Here is a 21,238-nt window from a genome sequence, read left to right on the forward strand (position 1 = left end):
CATGAGCGTCGCAATTGCATACACCGCACATCAACCTGTCGCCGACCTACGACGCCACCTACAGTCAACCTTTATAGGTGCCCAAAAGAATCTCGATTCGAGAGTAGAAGGACACAAAGCCTACTACGCCCGAATCTTAGAGAAGTTCCTACCACCCTGGTCGAGACCTTTTGATCGTGGGAAAACCGTTCCCCGTCGCGTATCGCATTAGGACATCCAGACCTAATCAAACGCTCTCATATCGATGGGTCCATAATAATCGAATCAAACCTTTTGAACAGTCCTCACTCCAAAAGGGGGTGGACGACAGCTAGGCCCATCCTGTCCACCTAGTTTGTACGCATCACTCACCTATAAGCGTACACTAACATTCCCGGTCAGACTTCACCAACCCAATGACGTAATAACCCTTCGGTATAACATGGTAGATGAAATACTAAAATCGGCTATTATTACTAGTGTGTATTCATCGCAAATACACCTGGCATATAGTCTTGGCAGTGCTATCCTCATTTTTATGAATCCACAAGACTTAGAGATGTGCACCTCCACTAAAGACATCCACTGGCTCTGCCCAGGCAACCCATACATGACACTACGCCAAGCTGGATAAGATGGTCTGCGTCCCTGACAGCTTTAGCCGCAGTAGCGCACGCTTTCTAGCCAGACCACCCACGGCTATCACCTTCCCAGAAGATTAGGTTTGCCAACCCCAAACACTAATACTTCTTTCCTTCCTTCATATCTTCTCTTTTCTTGTTTTTTTATGCATAGGAAATTAAACACTACATGTTTCATGTTTACTGTTTTTTTTTTTTTGATGTGATTTTGACCTAGTTAGCTAGAGTGATTATATGCCCAAAATGCCTATAGTGAGTACATGTCCAAAATGCCTCTGCCTCCAACTGTCTTACTGGAACTCATGAGTTTACACAGTTTTTGCAGGACACCATGGACTGTGCAGAGCAAGGCTACCTCAAGGACTATGAACATGTGGACTGTACGGTACTGTGCTCTCAGTGCTACGACTCCATCATACCCCTGAGACCAAAAGGGGGACTGTAGGTACATTCCACTAAGAAACTACATTTCCCATCAGCCCACTTCCGCGTTGACCTGCGTCACACCGGGGCGGGATCATCTACAGCGTCCGCCATGAAAGCATAAAACAACCCGCGAACTCCTAGCTCCTCCTTTCTGGTGTCTGGATCCAAGCCATCTGGACGCAGAAAAGAGAGACCCTCCACCAGAAAACCAGATAAAGACGTCTTTTTCTTTCTTTCTTGCAAAATCCACGAGTTAGAGCGATTTCTGGTTTACCACTGGCCACGGTAAAAATCCAGAATAGTGTGATTTTAAACTCCGTGAGTTATAGCCGGTTTTCATTCATTAATTAACTACAAACTGCAGTCTAAGTAGTTAATTTATAATCAGGGGCAACCAGAATTCCTCCTGATTGAAGCGCTGTGCACATTATTCTGATCAGAGACTCTCTGTTCATCACGCCGGACCCAAGAAGTTTCTCCGCGCCTTCTACACGAGCGGCTCACGTGCTTCATGAACAGCGAAGCTCTACAACAGCAAACATCTTCTCAGAACCTTGCTAGAGGCAAGATATTGAGTAAAATATGTTTTGGGCATAATTAAGATAGTCTTAGGAATTTGCTTTATTGAAAGTGTGAATTTAAACTCAAACTGTTTAATTGTGCACACTATAGACACTTAGCGTGTTGAATTGATTTATCTTGTTCTATGTTTAATCTCAATTGTTTAATAGGCTGTGCATGTTTTTTTCTCTCTCTCTTATTCTTACTAACATTTTGATTCTTATGACATATCTTGATCGCATCAAGATTTCAGTGGATTCAGTATTGTTATGAGCTAGTGGGTTAGCTACCGTTAGAAAACATGTGCTCAGGAGGCCTGACCAGGCCTGATACACACAACCACACCTTAGATAGCTTCCCTTTGTCTTAGCTTAGCCACAAAGCTAATCTAGGCCTACCACGTGCTCAAACACACCTTGGTTAGCTACACAGAGCTAGCCTTTTGTCTCCACACGTGGCAGTCCCTCCCCCACTCACAAACACACCCTTCTTAACTTAGCCACACGGGTCTAGTCTAGGGCCTACCACACACACAAGCACACATTAGCAACAGAGCTAATCCTTTGTTCTATTTAGATAACATTCCTTTGTTTTAGCTAGCAACAAGCTAGGCCTAACACACACACATACATACACATACACACACACACACCTCACTGTTTGTATATATTGATTATCCATTTTTATCTTTGTTATAATAAATCCTTCTACAGGGTCACAGGCAAGCTGGAGCCTATCCCAGCTGACTACGGGCGAAAGGCGGGGTACACCCTGGACAAGTCGCCAGGTCATCACAGGGCTGACACATAGACACAGACAACCATTCACACTCACACCTACGGTCAATTTAGAGTCACCAGTTAACCTAACCTGCATGTCTTTGGACTGTGGGGGAAACCGGAGCACCCGGAGGAAACCCACGCGGACACGGGGAGAACATGCAAACTCCACACAGAAAGGCCCTCGCCGGCCCCGGGGCTCGAACCCAGGACCTTCTTGCTGTGAGGCAACAGCGCTAACCACTACACCACCGTGCCGCCCCGAAGTCACCCAATCTCCCAAAGAATTCAAAAAGGTGCATATAAGTTATGTAATATGGTAAGTGATCATAATAATTTGGAATATACCATAATTTAGCTGTTTGGTAATTTATTATTAAGCACCAGGATTAATGGTATGATTCACTTGAATGATTCACTACTTTGAATGATTCACTGATTCACTTTGAATGATTCACTGATTCACTTTGAATGATTCACTGATTCGATTCACTTGAATGATTCACTCGAATGATTCACTTCAACGATTCAAATGAGACTGATTCAATTTGATTATTAACCTTCAAATTTAATGAGACTGATTTAATGAGATCACTTAATAATAACTGTGATTGCACCTACAGTTGTTACATGTAAATTGCTCCTATATGCAGATGACTCAGCCTTTATTGTGGCAGACAAGAGTCCTGAGGCTATCCAACATAGACTCTCAAGGGAAACAGAATCAATCAGAGAATGGCTGATTGACAATAGGTTCTCCCTACATCTCGGCAAAACTGAGACAATTCTCTTTGCTTCAAAGAGAAAACTCAACAATATAAATGCCATTCAGGTGCAATGTACTGGTGACAAACTTGCATGCTGCTCGCATGTCAAGTATCTGGGCTTAACTTTAGACAAATCTCTGAATGGAGAAAACATTGTGGATAATATAGTTTAAAAATCCAATGCTAAACTAAAGTTTCTCTATCAGCAAGTAAATCATGTGACCCGAGAAACAAAGAAATTGCTCGTATCAGCCCTTATTCAAAGTCACTATGACTGCGCCAGTACTTCATGGTATTCTGGGTTATCGAAAAAGTTCCAAAATAGACTACAGGTATCCCAGAATAAATTAATTCGGTATTATTTGAATGCACCAGCCAGAAGTCATATTGGTGCTGAGGAATTTAAGCAGGCCAATATGTTACCAGTGAGTATGCGCATTGCCCAGTTGAAGCTTAATCTTGTTTTCAAAATCCTAAATGGTTCTGCCCAAAATTTTTTGGCCCAAGGCTTCAACTATACAAAGGAACTCCATTCAATCAATACAAGATCTAATGCATCATCCTTGCAGATACCTAGGGTCAAGTCTTTTGGTAAATCTAGTTTCCTTTGCACTGGTATTCAGGCATGGAACAGTCTTCTTTCAGAGTTACACTACATACAAGAGCTGTCTAATTTTAAGAAAGCTGTAAAAAGTCATTATTTTAATCAGAGATCACACCAGGAGAGAAACACTTTTGTTTACTATTAGCTTCCACTGTGGTCTGTGTTAATGTTCACTCGTCATGTTTTCTTCTTGTAAATTTGTTCTAGTTTTTTACTCTGGTGCTATGTCCTTTTTGTTACCATAACAGTTTTATTTATTTATTTATTTATTTATGTTGTAGTAGTAGTAGTTTTATTATTATTTATAATTTGGGTAGCTACTTAGTATAGTAATCATGGCTGTCTGTGATAAGTCTCTGGGACCACAATGGAAACAAGTGTTCACACTTTTTTGTGTAATCCTGTTTTTTATGTCATGTTCATGCTGTATTTTGTATGCACTGCATTTTAACCTAATAAATAAAAAAAAAAAAAGCACTTCCATTACCTGTTAGCTACATTAGCATTGTGGCTTCAGACAGCAAACATATAAGGTTTTATAATTCATTATTCAATACAGAAAATGTTTTAGATATGCTGAGAAAAATAATCTGCAGCACTGAAAAGAGATAAGACAATGAAAAAAACACTAAATAATAAACGTCTTTATATTTGACGCGGTGGTGAAGCTTCGTTCCAGCATTCAGCAGCAGTGGACATTTCTGTCGTAACCACAGTTTCAAACCACCGCAGCAGTTTTAAATTTAGTATCAAAGGCTGCCGGTGGCTGTATGTGACCTTATACACCCGTCTCTCTCCTTCAGACACACACACACACACTGCAGAGTAAACACAACTCCATGACAGAGCACATTATTTCAATAATCAGTTAAAACTAAATCCGGCAGTAATGAGGGTCCCTAGGTAGGGCACAATTTCACCCACTTAAAGTGTGTCTCATTCAGAAGGGAGTTTAAGAACCAGTGTCTTTTAAGGGCATTTATTATTTACAGAAAATCTATTTGCATAAGTCACTAAAGTGGTGATAAACAGAATATCAGAACAGAACTGATCCACTTATTCATCCATCAGTTAATTTATGACTGATTTCAGATTATTTGATAAAGCTGCATTTTTTTTAACATGCAAACAGAAAGTTCTTTCACTGATGTTCAACAACGTTAAATGTAACTACAAACAGCTAAAACCACAACGTGTTGTTCACTAATATAAAAACTGTAACTGTTTGTAAATCACTGTGTTATCAGAGGAATAAAACTCTCCGTTTCACCTCGGGACGAATCTGTCACACTACTGTGATGTGGATTATATTCATATAACAGCGTGTGTTATTTTTTACATATTATACATTTATATAATAAACGCAGATGCCTTTCTAAACAAAAGGAGAGATCCATCCATCCATCCATCTATTTACTCAGTCATTCATCTGTTCATCCATCTTTCTAATCCTGTATGCCTTTGTTCCACTCGTCTGTTTTGTGGAGGTCATGGTGTTTTTCCACTGAGCTCAAGAAGTGCCACACTGATAATGTTCTCTCTGGCACACTCCATCTTTATTTTCACATGATTAATAGTTTTTACAGATTGGATTCCTGAGATGGAGGCGATGTTCAGATGTTCAGAGGAACGAATGGGGAAAAAATGTGCGCACTAAAAACTGCTGATGTTATGAAATGTTAATCTGAAGGTGGTGTCAGTGGCCTCCATCACCATCCTGTCAGATTTATACTGCAGCGGCTATCAGGAGATGTGGGGGGAGGGTTTATGGGGGAGGGGCAGAATTACATTATAAACCATACAGCTGTACTGCCATAAATCAGGCCATAAAATACAGTGGTGCAGAACCAGCAAAGTCATTTGTTTGTTCATCCACCTATTCATCTGTTCATCTATCCATCTGTTTATCTTCTAATCCACACAACCATCTCTACTACTTCACCCATATCTCCTGTTTCATCTGTCTCACTCCTGCTTCATCCATCTCTCCTGCTTTATCCATCTCTCTACTGCTTCATCCATCTCTCCTGCTTCATCTATCACTTTCTTGCTTCATCAGTCTTTCTCCTGCTTCATCCATCTCTCTACTGCTTCATCCATCTCTCCTGCTTCATCTGTCTCTTTCCTGCTTCATCAGTCTTTCTCCTGCTTCATCCATCTCTCCTGCTTCATCTGTCTCTTTCCTGCTTCATCAGTCACTCTACTGCTTTATCCTTCTCTCTCCTGCTTCATCTGTCTCTCTACTGCTTCATCCATCACTCTACTGCTTTATTCATATCTCCTGCTTCATCTGTCTCTTTCCTGCTTCATCCGTCTCTCTACTGTGTCATCCATGTCTCTATCGCTTCATCCATCTCTCTCCTGCTTCATCCAATACATATCAACATATCCATCCATCAGTTCATTCCTCAAGTCAAAGTCCCTCTCATGCCAGAACGGTCTACCCAGGCAGTCTCCTGTCCCAGTCCTAACCAGCTATTTGAGGCATATGGGTGCGGCACCGATCTCCGTTCCTACAGCCCTTAGCCTCTCGCCTATACAGCTTGGGTTACAGTGGGGGGCATGTCCTTTGGTAACCGCGAGAGTTTGACTTCCCCACTCGCATCTGTATTGCAGCGTGCCTTGCCAGACAGTAGTAGGTACCATTTTTATGATGGTCTTTGGTATGACCCGACCGTGAGTAGAACTCGTGATCTCCTGGTCGAACGGTGGACACGCTAACCACTAGGCCAACTCACGGTCAGTTCATTCCTCAGCCCATTCAATATCCAATCCCATTCTTGGTAAAATCTAAAGGGTTCTTTGGAACATGGACATGTACAAAGCTCATGACAGCTGTGATACATCTAGACCATCTATAACATCTACATCATCTATCATATCTACATCATCTACACCTACATCATCTACAACATCTACATAATCTATAACATCTACATCATCTACACCTACATCATCTACAACATCTACATCATCTATCATGTCTACATCATCTACACCTACATCACCTATAACATCTACATCATCTACACCTACATCATCTACAACATCTACATCACCTATAACATCTACATCATCTACACCTACATCATCTACACCTACATCATCTACAACATCTACATCATCTATCATATCTACATCATCTACACCTACATCACCTATAACATCTACATCATCTACACCTACATCATCTACAACATATACATCACCTATAACATCTACATCATCTATAACATCTACATCACCTATAACATCTACATCACCTATAACATCTACAACTCTAAAACATCTATAACATCTACATGATTTAACATCTATAACATCTGTAACAGTTACATCATCTAAAATATCTATAATGTCTACAGCATCAGTAACATCTATAACCCTTTATAACCTCCACATGTACAACCTCTACATCTATACCATCTTCTACATTTACAAGATCCACATCAACATCTACAACACCTGTAACATTTACATCTACAACATCTGCAACATCTACAACATCAAAATAATCTATATTTAGATAACTTCTGCAAAATCTACAACATCTACAGCACCAGTCGAAAGTTTGTATTCATTGATACGTGTTTCTGTATTGTTACAATTCTTTACACTGTAGAACAAAACTGAAGACATTAAAACTATGTAATAACATCTGGAACAAATCTGGAATTATGTGGGAAACAGAAAAGTCTCATCTCATCTCATTATCTCTAGCCGCATTATCCTTCTACAGGGTCGCAGGCAAGCTGGAGCCTATCCCAGCTGACTATGGGCGAAAGGCGGGGTACACCCTGGACAAGTCGCCAGGTCATCACAGGGCTGACACATAGACACAGACAACCATTCACACTCTCATTCACACCTACGGTCAATTTAGAGTCACCAGTTAACCTAACCTGCATGTCTTTGGACTGTGGGGGAAACCGGAGCACCCGGAGGAAACCCACGCGGACACGGGGAGAACATGCAAACTCCACACAGAAAGGCCCTCGCCGGCCCCGGGGCTCGAACCCAGGACCTTCTTGCTGTGAGGCGACAGCGCTAACCACTACACCACCGTGCCGCCCGAAACAGAAAAGTGTTAAACAAAATCTGTTTGATAGTTTAGATTCTTCAGTGTTTCCCCTGATGACGCTTTACACACTATTGTCATTCTCTTAACCAGCTTCATGAGGGAGTCACCTGGAATACTTTACAATTAACAGCTGTGTCTCGTCAAAAGATAATTAGTGAACGAGTTTCTTACCTTCTTAATGTGTTTGAGCTCAAACAGTAAATAGTAAATAATAACATTACAGTAAATAGCCCAATTCAACACCACAACTGTAGTCATCCATGTTATATCAAGAACCAAACAACTCAGTAAAGAGAAACAACATCTATCATTACTTTAAGACAGGAAGTGACTTTTAATTCATAAAAATAAAGAAAAAATACTGAATTAGAAGGCGTGTCCAAACTTCTGACTCATTCTGTACATCTAAACCATTTATAACATCTACAAAATCTACATCCAGAACATCTAAAACATCCAGAATATCAACAGCATTTGTAACACCTACATCTATAACTTCTCCAACATCTTTAATATCTGTAACATCTGTGCACCCGTCATCATCAGCATTATCAGTTCTGTACTTTAGACTCGTTTCCTCAACCCCTGGAGCACTGGGTTCTAAAATCTCCACCCAGCAGTGTGTGTTACTGGATAAACGAGAGCAGGATTCATGCTGCAGTGCCCACCCACATCACACACTCACACACACTCTCCTGGTCCCTTCAGGTCAGTGAGTGCACACTCCTGCTCGATGCTGCAGCACTGATCTGAAAAACGGCAACGGCAGGTGAAAATGTGGTCTAAATGTGGTTATCTCTCTCTCTCTCTCTCAGACTGTCTCTCTATCTCTATCTCTGTCTCTATGTGCCATGCAGGCTTTTCTTCGCAGGAGGACAATGATGGAGATGAAGATGTGTGTCACGTCATGGTGATGCTGCTGCTGCTTTTGATGATGATGATTACATAAAATTTATTCAGTCATTATTTCCACAATCACATCCACCATCGGCGCTTTCCTGAGGGATTATGTAATATATAAAATAACACAATGGCGTGTCTGAAGGCGAGGTGTTCACTGGTGTGTGCTTTTAAAGAACACCGAGCTCACTCCACACTCAGGTTCCTCCTTTTTAGGTCTGAATATATTTTACATTATATAATATTTATATCTTGTGCAGCATGATGATGTAATCACATTTGAAAATGGACGAGATGATGGGAGATAAAGGAAAAGATGCATGGTGTGTGCCAATGAGGTACAGCAGTGCGGTAGCCATATCTGTGGACTAACACACACTGGGAGATCGCTCTCTCTCTCTTATACACACACACACACACACACACACACACACACACACACACACACACACACACGGTGCACTGAGGTTCAGGCATTTTCTCTCAGTGATGGTGCAAAAAACCTGTAGGCTGCATTTTACTACCAACACAGATACACACACACATATTATATATATATATATATATATATATATATATATATATATATATATATATATATGTGTGTGTGTGTGTGTGTGCGTGTGTGTGTGTGTGTGTGTTGGTAGTAAAATGCGGCCTGCGGGTTTTCTGCAAACTTTGTATATATATATATATATATATATATATATATATTCTTTTTTTTAATATGTATGTATAAAGCCTCATGGCCAGCCATTTCAGCTCTATAATTCAAGTTACATTTTTACATTTTAAAAAATGTCAAAAACATTCCTGCAAAAAAAGGGAGGAATAAAATGCAGAGGAATAAAGTGAAGCAGCAGCAACATGTCCAGCCTCCTAATAAATAAAACACACGGTGATGGAATATAAAAACCAGGAGTCCAGATCGATCCTAAAAATGCAAGTGATTTGGATTTGGGCCTGATAACCCCCACTCTGACCAACACACCACACCTCCTCCTCCTCCATCACCACCTCCTCCAATTCCAACCCCCTCTCCATCCTCCAACCACCACCAGAGCAATCAATAGAAGTGGAGAAACCAGTCAGAGATGCAGAGAGAGAGAGAGAGAGAGAGAGAGCTTTTGATGCAGTGATGAGGGACATGTTCATCCCACACAGGTTACAGCAACACACTGAAGCGTTACAGCAGTGCATTTAGTCAGCACAGGTGTGTGTGTGTGTGGGGGGGGGGGGGGGGGGGATTAACCATCCTGACATAAACGCACCTAAAGAACCTCAAACCGCACACACACGCGCGCGCGCGCGCACTCATTGAGAACCCGAAATGGCTCCCTCCTCCCTACAGAGCGCGCACTGCATGTGGATGGAGATGAAGCTGCTCTCCAGGCTGTGCTGCACAGGGCAGTGCGCGATTCTCCCTCTGCCCCACACCGAGCCATTTCAGCACCACAGCCCTAACATGGCCGTGAAAATGTACAGCGAGCCTTTAAAACAAACAAACAAACAAACAAACAAATGGATGTGGAAAGGAGCAGAGTGTGAAAGGATGGATGATGGATGATGGAGAAGAAGCTCTTACACTCCGCAGTTCCTGTGTGCGGTCCTTCATCGTTGCCCCGCCGTGGTGCGATCAATGCCCCGAAATCAGCAGAAATGAAAGACAGCGGCTTTTCCACCTCTCCCTCTTCTCCCTCAGCTGGTTCTTCTTCACCTCTCCGACGCTTTTCCCCCGGATTCCTCCTTCCTCTTTAAAACGTCCTGCTCTCTTTATTTTCTGAAAGAAAGGGTGGGCTGGGTTTTTTTCTGTTAAAAAGGAATAATCTTTCCCCTGTTCTCCGTTTCTCGGTGTGCCTGTGCGCGCTCGGTACTGATGCTGCAGAAAAGAGAAAAAAAGGGGGAGCGATGCGGAGGGATGGAGCCACATTGCGCATGCGCGAAACTCCCTCCCCCTTTTTTTCTTCCCTCCCTTCATCCATTTCCGCATACTCCCGTACTAAAGAGGAAACCTGAACAGTAGGCGAGGTGGAGCACTGACAGCGCCACTCAACACACCGCATACTAAACACTCCGGGATGGAGTGCGGATACAGCAGTACGCATGCGCAGTAGCTATGGCGACGTGCGAGCAGCATCCGTCATTGACGTGGTCTACTGTTTTGTTTAGTTCTGTGTGGTGTAGTGTGGTGAAGTGTGGTGTGATGTAGAGTAATAAAGTGTGATGTGGTGTGGTGTTGTGTGATGTATTGTGGTGTGATGTAGAGTAATGAAATGTGGTGTGGTGTTGTGTTGTGTGATGTACTGTGGTGTGATGAAGTGTGGTGTAGTGTTGTGTGATGTAGTATGGTGTTGTGTGGTGTGGTGAAGTGTTGTATAGTGTAGTGAAGTGTTGTGTAGTGTGCTGAAGTGTGGTGTGGTGAAGTGTTGTATAGTGTAGTGTGGTGTGGTGAAGTGTTGTGTAGTGTAGTGTGGTGTGGTGAAGTGTTGTGTAGTGTGCTGAAGTGTGGTGTGGTGAAGTGTTGTATAGTGTAGTGTGGTGTGGTGAAGTGTTGTGTAGTGCGGTGTGGTGAAGTGTTGTGTAGTGTGCTGTAGTGCGGTGTGGTGAAGTGTTGTGTAGTGTGCTGAAGTGTGGTGTGGTGAAGTGTTGTGTAGTGTGCTGAAGTGTGGTGTGGTGAAGTGTTGTATAGTGTAGTGTGGTGTGGTGAAGTGTAGTGTAGTGTGGTGTGGTGAAGTGTTGTGTAGTGTGCTGAAGTGTGGTGTGGTGAAGTGTTGTATAGTGTAGTGTGGTGTGGTGAAGTGTTGTGCAGTGTGCTGAAGTGTGGTGTGGTGAAGTGTTGTGTAGTGTAGTGTGCTGAAGTGTGGTGTGGTGAAGTGTTGTGTAGTGCGGTGTGGTGAAGTGTTGTGTAGTGTGCTGAAGTGTGGTGTGGTGAAGTGTTGTATAGTGTAGTGTGGTGTGGTGAAGTGTTGTGTAGTGCGGTGTGGTGAAGTGTTGTGTAGTGTGCTGAAGTGTGGTGTGGTGAAGTGTTGTGTAGTGTAGTGTGCTGAAGTGTGGTGTGGTGAAGTGTTGTGTAGTGTGCTGAAGTGTGGTGTGGTGAAGTGTTGTATAGTGTAGTGTGGTGTGGTGAAGTGTTGTGTAGTGCGGTGTGGTGAAGTGTTGTGTAGTGTGCTGAAGTGTGGTGTGGTGAAGTGTTGTGTAGTGTAGTGTGCTGAAGTGTGGTGTGGTGAAGTGTTGTGTAGTGTGCTGAAGTGTGGTGTGGTGAAGTGTTGTATAGTGTAGTGTGGTGTGGTGAAGTGTTGTGTAGTGTGGTGTGGTGAAGTGTTGTATAGTGTAGTGTGGTGAAGTGTTGTGTAGTGTGCTGAAGTGTGGTGTAATGTGGTGTGGTGAAGCACGGGCGCAGATAGAGGGTGGGATGGGTGGGATGGGTGGGATTCATCCCACCCAGATTTAAATTCACCTCGTTCGGTCCCCCCCACTTATAGGGAGGAAAAAAACGTCTATGCTGTCTTTCTTTGCATAAGGCAAACCTCACGGAAAAATCAAAAGACTAATTACCATTCGGTTTATTGAGGTGCACGGCAGTGTATACATAGTTGCAACAACTCACATAAAACAAAACAAAGACTGATATTCGGTTGGTTTAGCTGCGCAGACTGCACAGGTTGCGAGCTCGAGCTTGGTTGCTATGGTAACCCACAACAAGTTTGACAGGCATGTTGGGGTTGGTTTGCTGGCAGCTTTGTCCCCCCCAGTTTTTTGTCCCCCCCAGTTCAAAAAACGTATCTGAGCCCCTGTGGTGAAGTGTTGTATAGTGTGGTGTGGTGAAGTGTTGTGTGGTGTGGTGAAGTGTTGTGTGGTGTAATGTGGTGTGGTGTGATGAAGTGTAGTGTGGTGAAGTGTTGTATAGTGTGGTGTGGTGAAGTGTCGTATGGTGTGATGTAGTGTGCTGTGGTGTGATGTAGTGTCGTGAAGTGTTCTATAGTGTGGTGTGGTGAAGTGTGTTGTGGTGTGGTGAAGTGTTGTGTGGTGTAATGTAGTGTGGTGAAGTGTTGTGTGGTGTGGTGAAGTGTTGTATAGTGTAGTGTGGTGAAGTGTTGTGTGGTGTGGTGAAGTGTTGTATAGTGTAGTGTGGTGAAGTGTGGTGTGCTGAAGTGTGATGTAGTGTGGTGTGGTGTGCTGAAGTGTGATGTAGTGTGGTGTGGTGTGCTGAAGTGTGATGTAGTGTGGTGTGGTGTGCTGAAGTGTGATGTAGTGTGGTGTTGTGTGGTGAAGTGTAATGTAGTGTGGTGTGTGGTGAAGTGTAGTGTGGTGTGGTGAAGTGTTGTGTGGTGTAATGTAGTGTGGTGAAGTGTTGTGTGGTGTGGTGAAGTGTTGTATAGTGTAGTGTGGTGAAGTGTGGTGTGCTGAAGTGTGATGTGGTGTGGTGTGCTGAAGTGTGATGTGGTGTGGTGAAGTGTTGTATAGTGTAGTGTGGTGAGGTGTGGTGAAGTGTGGTGTGGTGTCGTGTGATGCAGTGGTGTGATGTAGTGTGATGTGGTGAGGTGAAGTGTTGTATCGTGTAGTGTGGTGAAGTGTGATGTAGTGTGGTGTGGTGAAGTGTTGTATCGTGTGGTGTGGTGTGATGTAGTGTGGTGAAATGTTGTGTGATGTATTGTGGTGAAGTGTTATATCGTGTTGTGTGGTGTGGTGTGGTGTGGTGAAGTGTTGTGTGGTGTAATGTAGTGTGGTGAAGTGTTGTGTGGTGTAATGTAGTGTGGTGTGGTGAAGTGTTGTATAGTGTAGTGTGGTGAAGTGTGGTGTGCTGAAGTGTGATGTAGTGTGGTGTGGTGTGCTGAAGTGTGATGTAGTGTGGTGTGGTGTGCTGAAGTGTGATGTTGTGTGGTGAAGTGTGATGTAGTGTGGTGTTGTGTGGTGAAGTGTGATGTAGTGTGGTGTGTGGTGAAGTGTAGTGTGGTGTGTGGTGAAGTGTAGTGTGGTGTGGTGAAGTGTTGTGTGGTGTAATGTAGTGTGGTGTGGTGAAGTGTTGTATAGTGTAGTGTGGTGAAGTGTGGTGTGCTGAAGTGTGATGTAGTGTGGTGTGGTGTGCTGAAGTGTGATGTGGTGTGGTGAAGTGTTGTATAGTGTAGTGTGGTGAGGTGTGGTGAAGTGTGGTGTGGTGTCGTGTGATGCAGTGGTGTGATGTAGTGTGATGTGGTGAGGTGAAGTGTTGTATCGTGTAGTGTGGTGAAGTGTGATGTAGTGTGGTGTGGTGAAGTGTTGTATCGTGTGGTGTGGTGTGATGTAGTGTGGTGAAATGTTGTGTGATGTATTGTGGTGAAGTGTTATATCGTGTTGTGTGGTGTGGTGAGGTGTGGTGAAGTGTGGCGTGGTGTGATGTAGTATGGTGAAGTGTTGTGGTGTGGTGAGGTGTGGTGTGATGTAGTGTGGTGTAGTGGGGTGATGTAGTGTGGTGTGGTGAAGTGTGATGTGGTGTGGTGAACTCTTGTGTGGTGAAGTGTGGTGTAGTGTAGTGTTGTGTGATGTAGTGTGGTGTGATGTAGAGTGGTGAAGTGTGGTGTGGTGTAGTGTAGAGTGGTGAAGTGTGGTGTGGTGTAGTGTAGAGTGGTGAAGTGTGGTGTGATGTAGAGTGATGAAGTGTGGTGTGATGTAGTGGGGTGAAGGGTTGTGTGTTGTGGTGAAATGTAGTGTGGTGTGGTGAAGTGTGATGTAGTGTGGTGAACTCTTGTGTGGTGAAGTGTGATGTGATGTGGTGAAGTGTGATGTAGTGTGGTGAACTCTTGTGTGGTGAAGTGTGGTGTGATGTGGTGAAGTGTGGTGTCATGTGATGTGTTGTGGTGTGGTGAAGTGTGGTATGGTGAAGTGTTGTATTGTGGTGTTGGTGTGATGTAGTGGGGTGAAGGGTTGTGTGTTGTGGTGAAATGTGGTGTGGTGAAGTGTGGTGTGGTGTAGTGTGTTGAAGTGCTGTAGTGTGGTGAAGTGTTGTGTGGTGTGGTGTATTGTGGTGTCGTGTGATGTGGTGTGGTGAAGTGTGGTGTGGTGTGGTGTAGTGTTGTGTGGTGTATTGTGGTGTCGTGTGATGTGGTGTGGTGAAGTGTGGTGTGGTGTAGTGTGTTCAAGTTTTGTGTAGTGTGGTGTGGTGAAGTGTGATGTAGTGTGGTTTGTGTGGTGAAGTGTGTTGTGGTGTGATTGTAGTGTGGTGAAGTGTTGTGTGGTGTCATATGATGTAGTGTGGTGAAGTGTTGTGTGATGTGGTGTGATGTAGTGTGGTGTCGTGTTTTGTGTAGTGTGGTGTGGTGAAGTGTGATGTTGTGTGGTGAACTCTTGTGTGGTGAAGTGTGGTGTGATGTCGTGTGGTGTCGTGTGATGTAGTGTGGTGTGGTGTGATATATTGTGATTTGGTGAAGTGTAGTGTAGTGTCGTGTGGTGAAGTGTATTGTGATGTAGTGTGGTGAAGTGTTGTATAGTGTGGTGTGATGTGGTGTGAAGTATTGTTTAGTGTGGTGTGGTTGGTGTGGTGTAGTATGGTGAAGTGTGGTGTGATGTAGTGTGGTGTGGTGAAGTGTGGTGTGATGTGGTGTGGTGAAGTGTGGTGTGATGTAGTGTGGTGTGGTGAAGTGTGGTGTAGTGTGATGTAGTGTTGTGTTGTGTGATGTAGTGTGATGTAGTGGGGTGAAGTGTTGTGGTGTAGTGTGATGTGGTCTGATGTAGTGTAGTGTGATGTGGTGTGCTGTGGTGAAGTGTGGTGTGATGTAGTGTGGTGAAGTGTGTTGTGTGGTGAAGTCGTGTGGTGTGGTGTGATGTGGTCTGATGTAGTGTGGTGTGATTTAGTGTGCTGTAGTGTTGTGTGGTGTGGTGAAGTGTGGTGTAGTGTATTGTGACGTGGTGTCGTGTGGTGAAGTTTTGTATGGTGTGGGGAAGTGTGATGTAGTGTGGTGTAGTGTAGTGTGGTATAGTGTGGTGAAGTGTTGTGTGTAGTGTGGTGTGGTGTAGTGTACATCACACCACAACACTCTACAATACACCACACAACACTTCAACACACTACACCACACTTCACCACATCACATCACACTTCACAACACTACATCACAGTACACCACACCACACTTCACCCCACCACACTATACAACACTTCCCCACACAATACAAAACTTCACCACACGACACCACGTCACAATACACTTCACCACACAACACTACATCACAGTACACCACACCACACAATACAACACTTCACCACACCACACATCACACCACACTTTACCACACTACACCACATCACACGACACTTCACCACACCACATCACACCACACCTCACCACACCACATTTCACCACCCCACATCACACCAAACTATACAACACTACACCACAATACACCACACCACACTACATCACACCACACCACACGTCACCACACTACATCACACCACACTATACAACTTCACACAGTGTGTGTGGTGAAGTGTGGTGTGGTGAAGTGTTGTATAGTGTGGTGAAGTGTTGTGTGGTGTGGTGTAGTGTGATGAAGTGTGGTGTGGTGGGGTGAAGGGTTGTATAGTGTGGTGAAGTGTGATGTAGTGTGTTGAAGTGTGGTGCAGTGTAATGTCGTGTGGTGAAGTGTGGTATATTGTGCTGCGCTGTGGTGTGGTGAAGTGTTGTGTGATGTAGTGTGGTGATGTGGTGTGGTGTAGTGTGATGAAGTGTGGTGTGATGTGGTGAAGTTTTGAGTGGTGTAGTGTGGTGAAGTGTAGTGCGATGTGGTGCAGTGTGGTGAAGTGTTGTATAGTGAAGTGTGGTGTGATGTAGTGTGGTAAAGTGTTGTGTGGTGTAGTGTGGTGTAGTGAAGTGTGATGTAGTGTGGTTTGGTGCAGTGTGTTGAAGTGTTGTGTGGTGAAATGTGGTGTGGTGAAGTCTGGTGTTGTGTAGTGTTGTGTGGTGTGATGTGGTGAAGTTTTGTGTGGTGTGGTGCGGTGTAGTGTGGTGAAGTGTCGTGTGATGTGGTGCAGTGTGGTGAAGTGTTGTATCGTAAAGTGTGGTGTGGTGTGATGTAGTGCGGTGTGATGTAGTGTAGTGTGTTGTGGTGTGGTTAAGTGTTGTCTAGTGTAGTTTGGTGTGGTGAAATGTAGTGTGGTGCAGTGTGGTGTGGTGTGATGTAGTATGGTGAAGTGTGGTGTGGTGTGGTGTAGTGTCATGAGTTGTGGTGTAGTGTCATGAGTTGTGGTGAAGTATTGTGTGATGTAGTGTGGTGTGGTGAAGTGGTGTGTTGAAGTGTGGTGTGTTGTGATGTAGTGTGGTGAATTGTACTGTGTTGTGGTGAATTGTGGTGTGGTGAAGTGGTGAGGTGTGCTGTGGTGTTGTTTAGTGTGGAGTGGTGTGGTGTTGTGTGGAGTGGTGTACTGTGGAGTTGTATAGTGTGGTGTGGTGTAGTGTGAAGTGGAGTGGTGTACTGTGGTGTGGTTTTGTGTGGAGTGGTGTACTGTGGAGTGGTGTAGTGTAGTGTAGAGTGGAGTGGTGGATTGTGGTGTGGTGTTGTGTGGAGTGGAGTGGTGGATTGTGGTGTGGTGTTGTGTGGAGTCGAGTGGTGTACTGTGTTGTAGTGTGGTGTAGTGTAGTGTGATGTGGAGTGGTGTAGTGTGGTCTGGTGTAGTGTGGTGTGGTGTAGTGCGGAGTGGAGTGGTGGGGTGTGTATTGTGGTGTACTGTAGTGTGGTGTAGTGTAATGTAGTGTGTGGTGTGGTGTAGTGTAGTGTATTGTGGTGTAGTGTAATGTAGTGTGTGGTGTGGTGTAGTGTAGTGTCATGTGTGGTGTAGTGTGGTGTGGTGTAGTGTGTGGTGTAGTTTAGTGTGGCCTGGTGTACTGTAGTGTAATGTAGTGTGTGGTGTAGTGTAGTGTCATGTGTGGTGTAGTGTGGTGTGGTGTAGTGTAGTGTCGTGGTGTGGTATAGTGTAGTGTTGTGTGTGGTGTAGTGTGGTGTGGTATAGTGTAGTGTCGTGGTGTGGTATAGTGTAGTGTCGTGTGTGGTGTAGTGTGGTGTGGTATAGTGTAGTGTCGTGGTGTGGTATAGTGTAGTGTTGTGTGTGTGTTGCGTCCGTTAAGTTATTAGTGAGTAGGAGGAGTCAAGTTGGGCAATCAATTAAAGCAATTGGATGCAATGAGTGGAGAGGACTTTCTTACTTACCTTGTTAAAGTGTTTGGAGCTGGTAAATCCTCATAGGCTGGTTTGTATCCAATGAAATTTAGAATGTATAAAAGTTGGAGTGCGCACAAAGTCAGTATTGCCATCTTGTCAAGAGAGCTACACGGCACCGGTTTATAACCTGCCAAACGCTGCTACTGTACTGCCACTAATGTACTGTACTGCCTAATACTGTAGCATGTACAGCTACTGAAGCAAATTGTGGACAAAATAAAATAAACCAAAGACGAGTTATAACCTTCCAGTGTGCTCTTTTGATGCCCCGTTCGGTGGGAAAATCAGGAAGAACCGAACAGTTATAAACCGACGCCCACTGCACCGGAGGAAGTGCAGCAAATTAATCCCTGGGACTGATTCAAAAAGGACTCAATTATTTGCTTGTGGAATAGCCAGCCTGTCACTCCTGTGCCTGCCTGCACCATTGTCCAGCCCTGCCACTGACTACATAGCCCATTGACGAGGATAAAGAAGTTCTAAAGGCCCATTGGTGGCAAAAGTTAGTTCCCCGGTCAACATAAAAGGAGTTCAAGTAAAATGGCAGACTTGGATAAATTTAAAAGTGCACGTTCAAGAGCACAAGCAGTATTCACCAAGAGGGCCAACGCACTCACCAAGCCAGGACTATTGGAGTCAACTGAAATTATTAAAGAATGGAAAAGTTTCAAAGCTGACTTCTCAAAAGTCACTGACGCGGGGTATGAGTATGTAGAAGTTCTACGGGAAACCCCTGGTGAAGAGGCTGAAGCATGCGCAAATGAGATTGAGAAAAAGACCCAGGAGTGTGAAAATCGCTTCCTGGAAGTTAAAAGGACCACTCAAGAGACTTTCTGGAATAATTATGCTGAGGAGGCATTTTTTAAACAAGCCAGAATGGCTGAGTCTGCTGTCACACAAGCCGAGGAGGAGGAAATCAGTTCTCAAGACTCGTTCAAGGACCGCAGACTGAGGAACAGAGTCCTGGACCGTGAGATTGTGGAGCTTGGACACATGCTGATGGAGTGGGAAGAGCTGATTCCGGGACCAAAGTCCTTGGACCTGCAAATGTGTTATGGTGGACTGAAAAAGCGAGTCCTGGTATTGTGTGACAAGTTGGAGGAAGACGAAGCAGAAGAGCTGAGGAGTGGAGGAAGAAAAGGAGTGGATGGAGACATCGCTGCTGATCGAATAAAGGATCCTTCCTTCCTCTCCCTTCCTGACCTGTCGGTTGACACAAAGATAAAGCCCCGTATGAATGTCGGGGTGTCAATCATAAATACTCAGCCACCCTCCCGGCAAAGCAGCCCAAGACCAGCCCAAGTAGACAGTAATTCCAAGCCCCAAATCAGCCTTCAACGAGCACGATTGCCCACATTCTCTGGTGAGATGAGGGATTATTATCACTGGAAGTCTGAGTGGGAGGACTTGCAGGAATTGGGCAACCCAGAAGGTGTGGACTGCATTGCAAAATTCCACCTATTAAATAGTTTAGATGAGAAGGTCAAAAAGGAGCTTGTCCTAACCAGTTGTGGATCAACTAAAGATGTGTTTAAATTGCTGGATAATAAATATGGGAACAAGGCAAAGATAGTTTTGCTCATCATTAACGAGGTCCAGTCTCTGCCCCCCATCAAAGGAAACAACCCGAGGAAAACAATCGAGCTCATTCAGGCTGTGGAAAGAGCGCTGTGCAGCCTCCAGATCCTGGGCGAAGAGGATGCTGTAAAAAACCGCATTGTTGCTCAATCCCTAGAAAGCAAGCTGCCCAGTTCTCTTAAGAAGGAGTGGATAGTGTATAAAATTGACCCTGCAAATCATTTCTCTCCACTAAATCACTTTGATTCTCTCCTGGAATTCCTAAAAAAGCAGGAAGAAATTTTGGAAGAATTGGATCAGTTGGAGCAGAGTCCAGCAGAAAAAGGCCCTGGAGGTCTCAAAGGCCACTCAAACAAAACAGTCCAGAAGTCTTTCACCAAGTCTACGGCAGGTCAAAAGGATGATCAGCTAAGCTGTCCTGTCTGTGATGATAACTCCCATGCCGGCAAGCTGTTTTCTTGCAAAGTGTTCAGAGAACAAAACTTTTCAAGTAAAATGGCCCATGTGAAAAAAATGGGGTTGTGCACTAAGTGTTTACGGTCTCACCCCAAGGATGGGAAAGGATGTACGCCCAGATTTCTCTGCCCAAAGGTAGACTGTCGGAAGGAAGGGGGTTCGGACCACAACTACCTGCTGTGTTCTAAGCCACCAACTGCTAAAAGGGACGGTAGCAGTGAAGGGCAAAGTGGCACAAGAAACCGAGGGAAGGTACCCCTGGGCCTAACCACTCAACAGGAGGTGTTCCTAGCTGAGCTCACTCCGGACCTGCGGGAAAAGTACAAGAAGGCGTTCTCAAATAAGGTGTCATCAACTGCTTGCACAGAGTACAGAGATGGGGCAAAAGAACATCCAGTGGTGATGATGCTACTGGAGGTCACCACAAACTCCGGCTGTTTAATCGGCACCTTGATTGACCTTGCCTCCGACACAAATTACATCACCCATGTGGCGGCTGATCGCCTTGGACTGTGTGGTGAAAACATTAAACTTATAGTCCATGGAGTTGGGGGCATGAAGAGGACTGTCCTGACCAAACGTTACTTCCTGCGGCTGAAAGTGAAAACTTCCAAAGGAAAAGTTGCAGTGCACAAGATCCTTTGCTATGGCCTTGAGAGCATTGCAGAGGTAACTTATGCTGTATCTCCTGAGCGGCTGCAAGAGTTCTTTCCAAATGTGTCAAGGGACGAATTGGTCCGTCCCACAAAGATAGACCTATTGATCAGTCACCGAGAAGGTCGACTTGTTCCCCAGCCAATCAACATTGTGGGGGACCTAGTACTTTGGGACGGTCCATTGGGTAAGACCGTCGGAGGAACCCATCCCAACCTTATTGAGAGGGTGGACTTGACTGTGCACCGCTCTGACACCCACCTTGCTAGGAGTATGAGGTCAGCCTCAGCTGTATACATAGAGACAATCATACCCCAGCAGGGAAATGCCCAAGCCTGGAGCACAGCAACGTCCAACAAGGAAGTCCTTGAATGGTTTAAGTGGGACAGCATAGGAGCGGCCTGCAGTCCTCAGTGTGGTGGCTGTAAGTGTGGCATGTGCCCCCCAGGAGGAAAAGAAATGACCCTCAAGGAAGAGCGGGATCTTGAAAAAATTAAAGACTGCCTTACTTACATGCTGGCAGACAAACACAGTAATTCTCCTCATTGGGATGCTGCATATCCCTGGAAAGGAGATCTTACAATGCTTCCAGACAATCGGCAAGCAGTGGAGGCAACATT

The 21,238-nt window shown here is 44.5% G+C and overlaps 1 protein-coding gene across 1 annotated transcript in view; it reads right to left on the reverse strand.

Annotated features, from left to right (window-relative positions):
- stx1b (syntaxin 1B) overlaps positions 1-10,424 on the reverse strand; it is a 60,423-nt gene extending 49,999 nt beyond the window's left edge. Inside the window, exon 1 of the mRNA XM_060942306.1 lies at positions 10,324-10,424. Coding sequence (XP_060798289.1) covers positions 10,324-10,353 — 30 coding nt within the window. The 5' untranslated portion in view covers positions 10,354-10,424. The remainder of the gene's footprint in view (positions 1-10,323) is intronic.
- Between the last annotated feature and the right edge of the window lie 10,814 nt (positions 10,425-21,238).

This window comes from Neoarius graeffei, chromosome 16 (genome assembly GCF_027579695.1).
Source record: "Neoarius graeffei isolate fNeoGra1 chromosome 16, fNeoGra1.pri, whole genome shotgun sequence".
Lineage (NCBI taxonomy): Eukaryota > Metazoa > Chordata > Actinopteri > Siluriformes > Ariidae > Neoarius > Neoarius graeffei.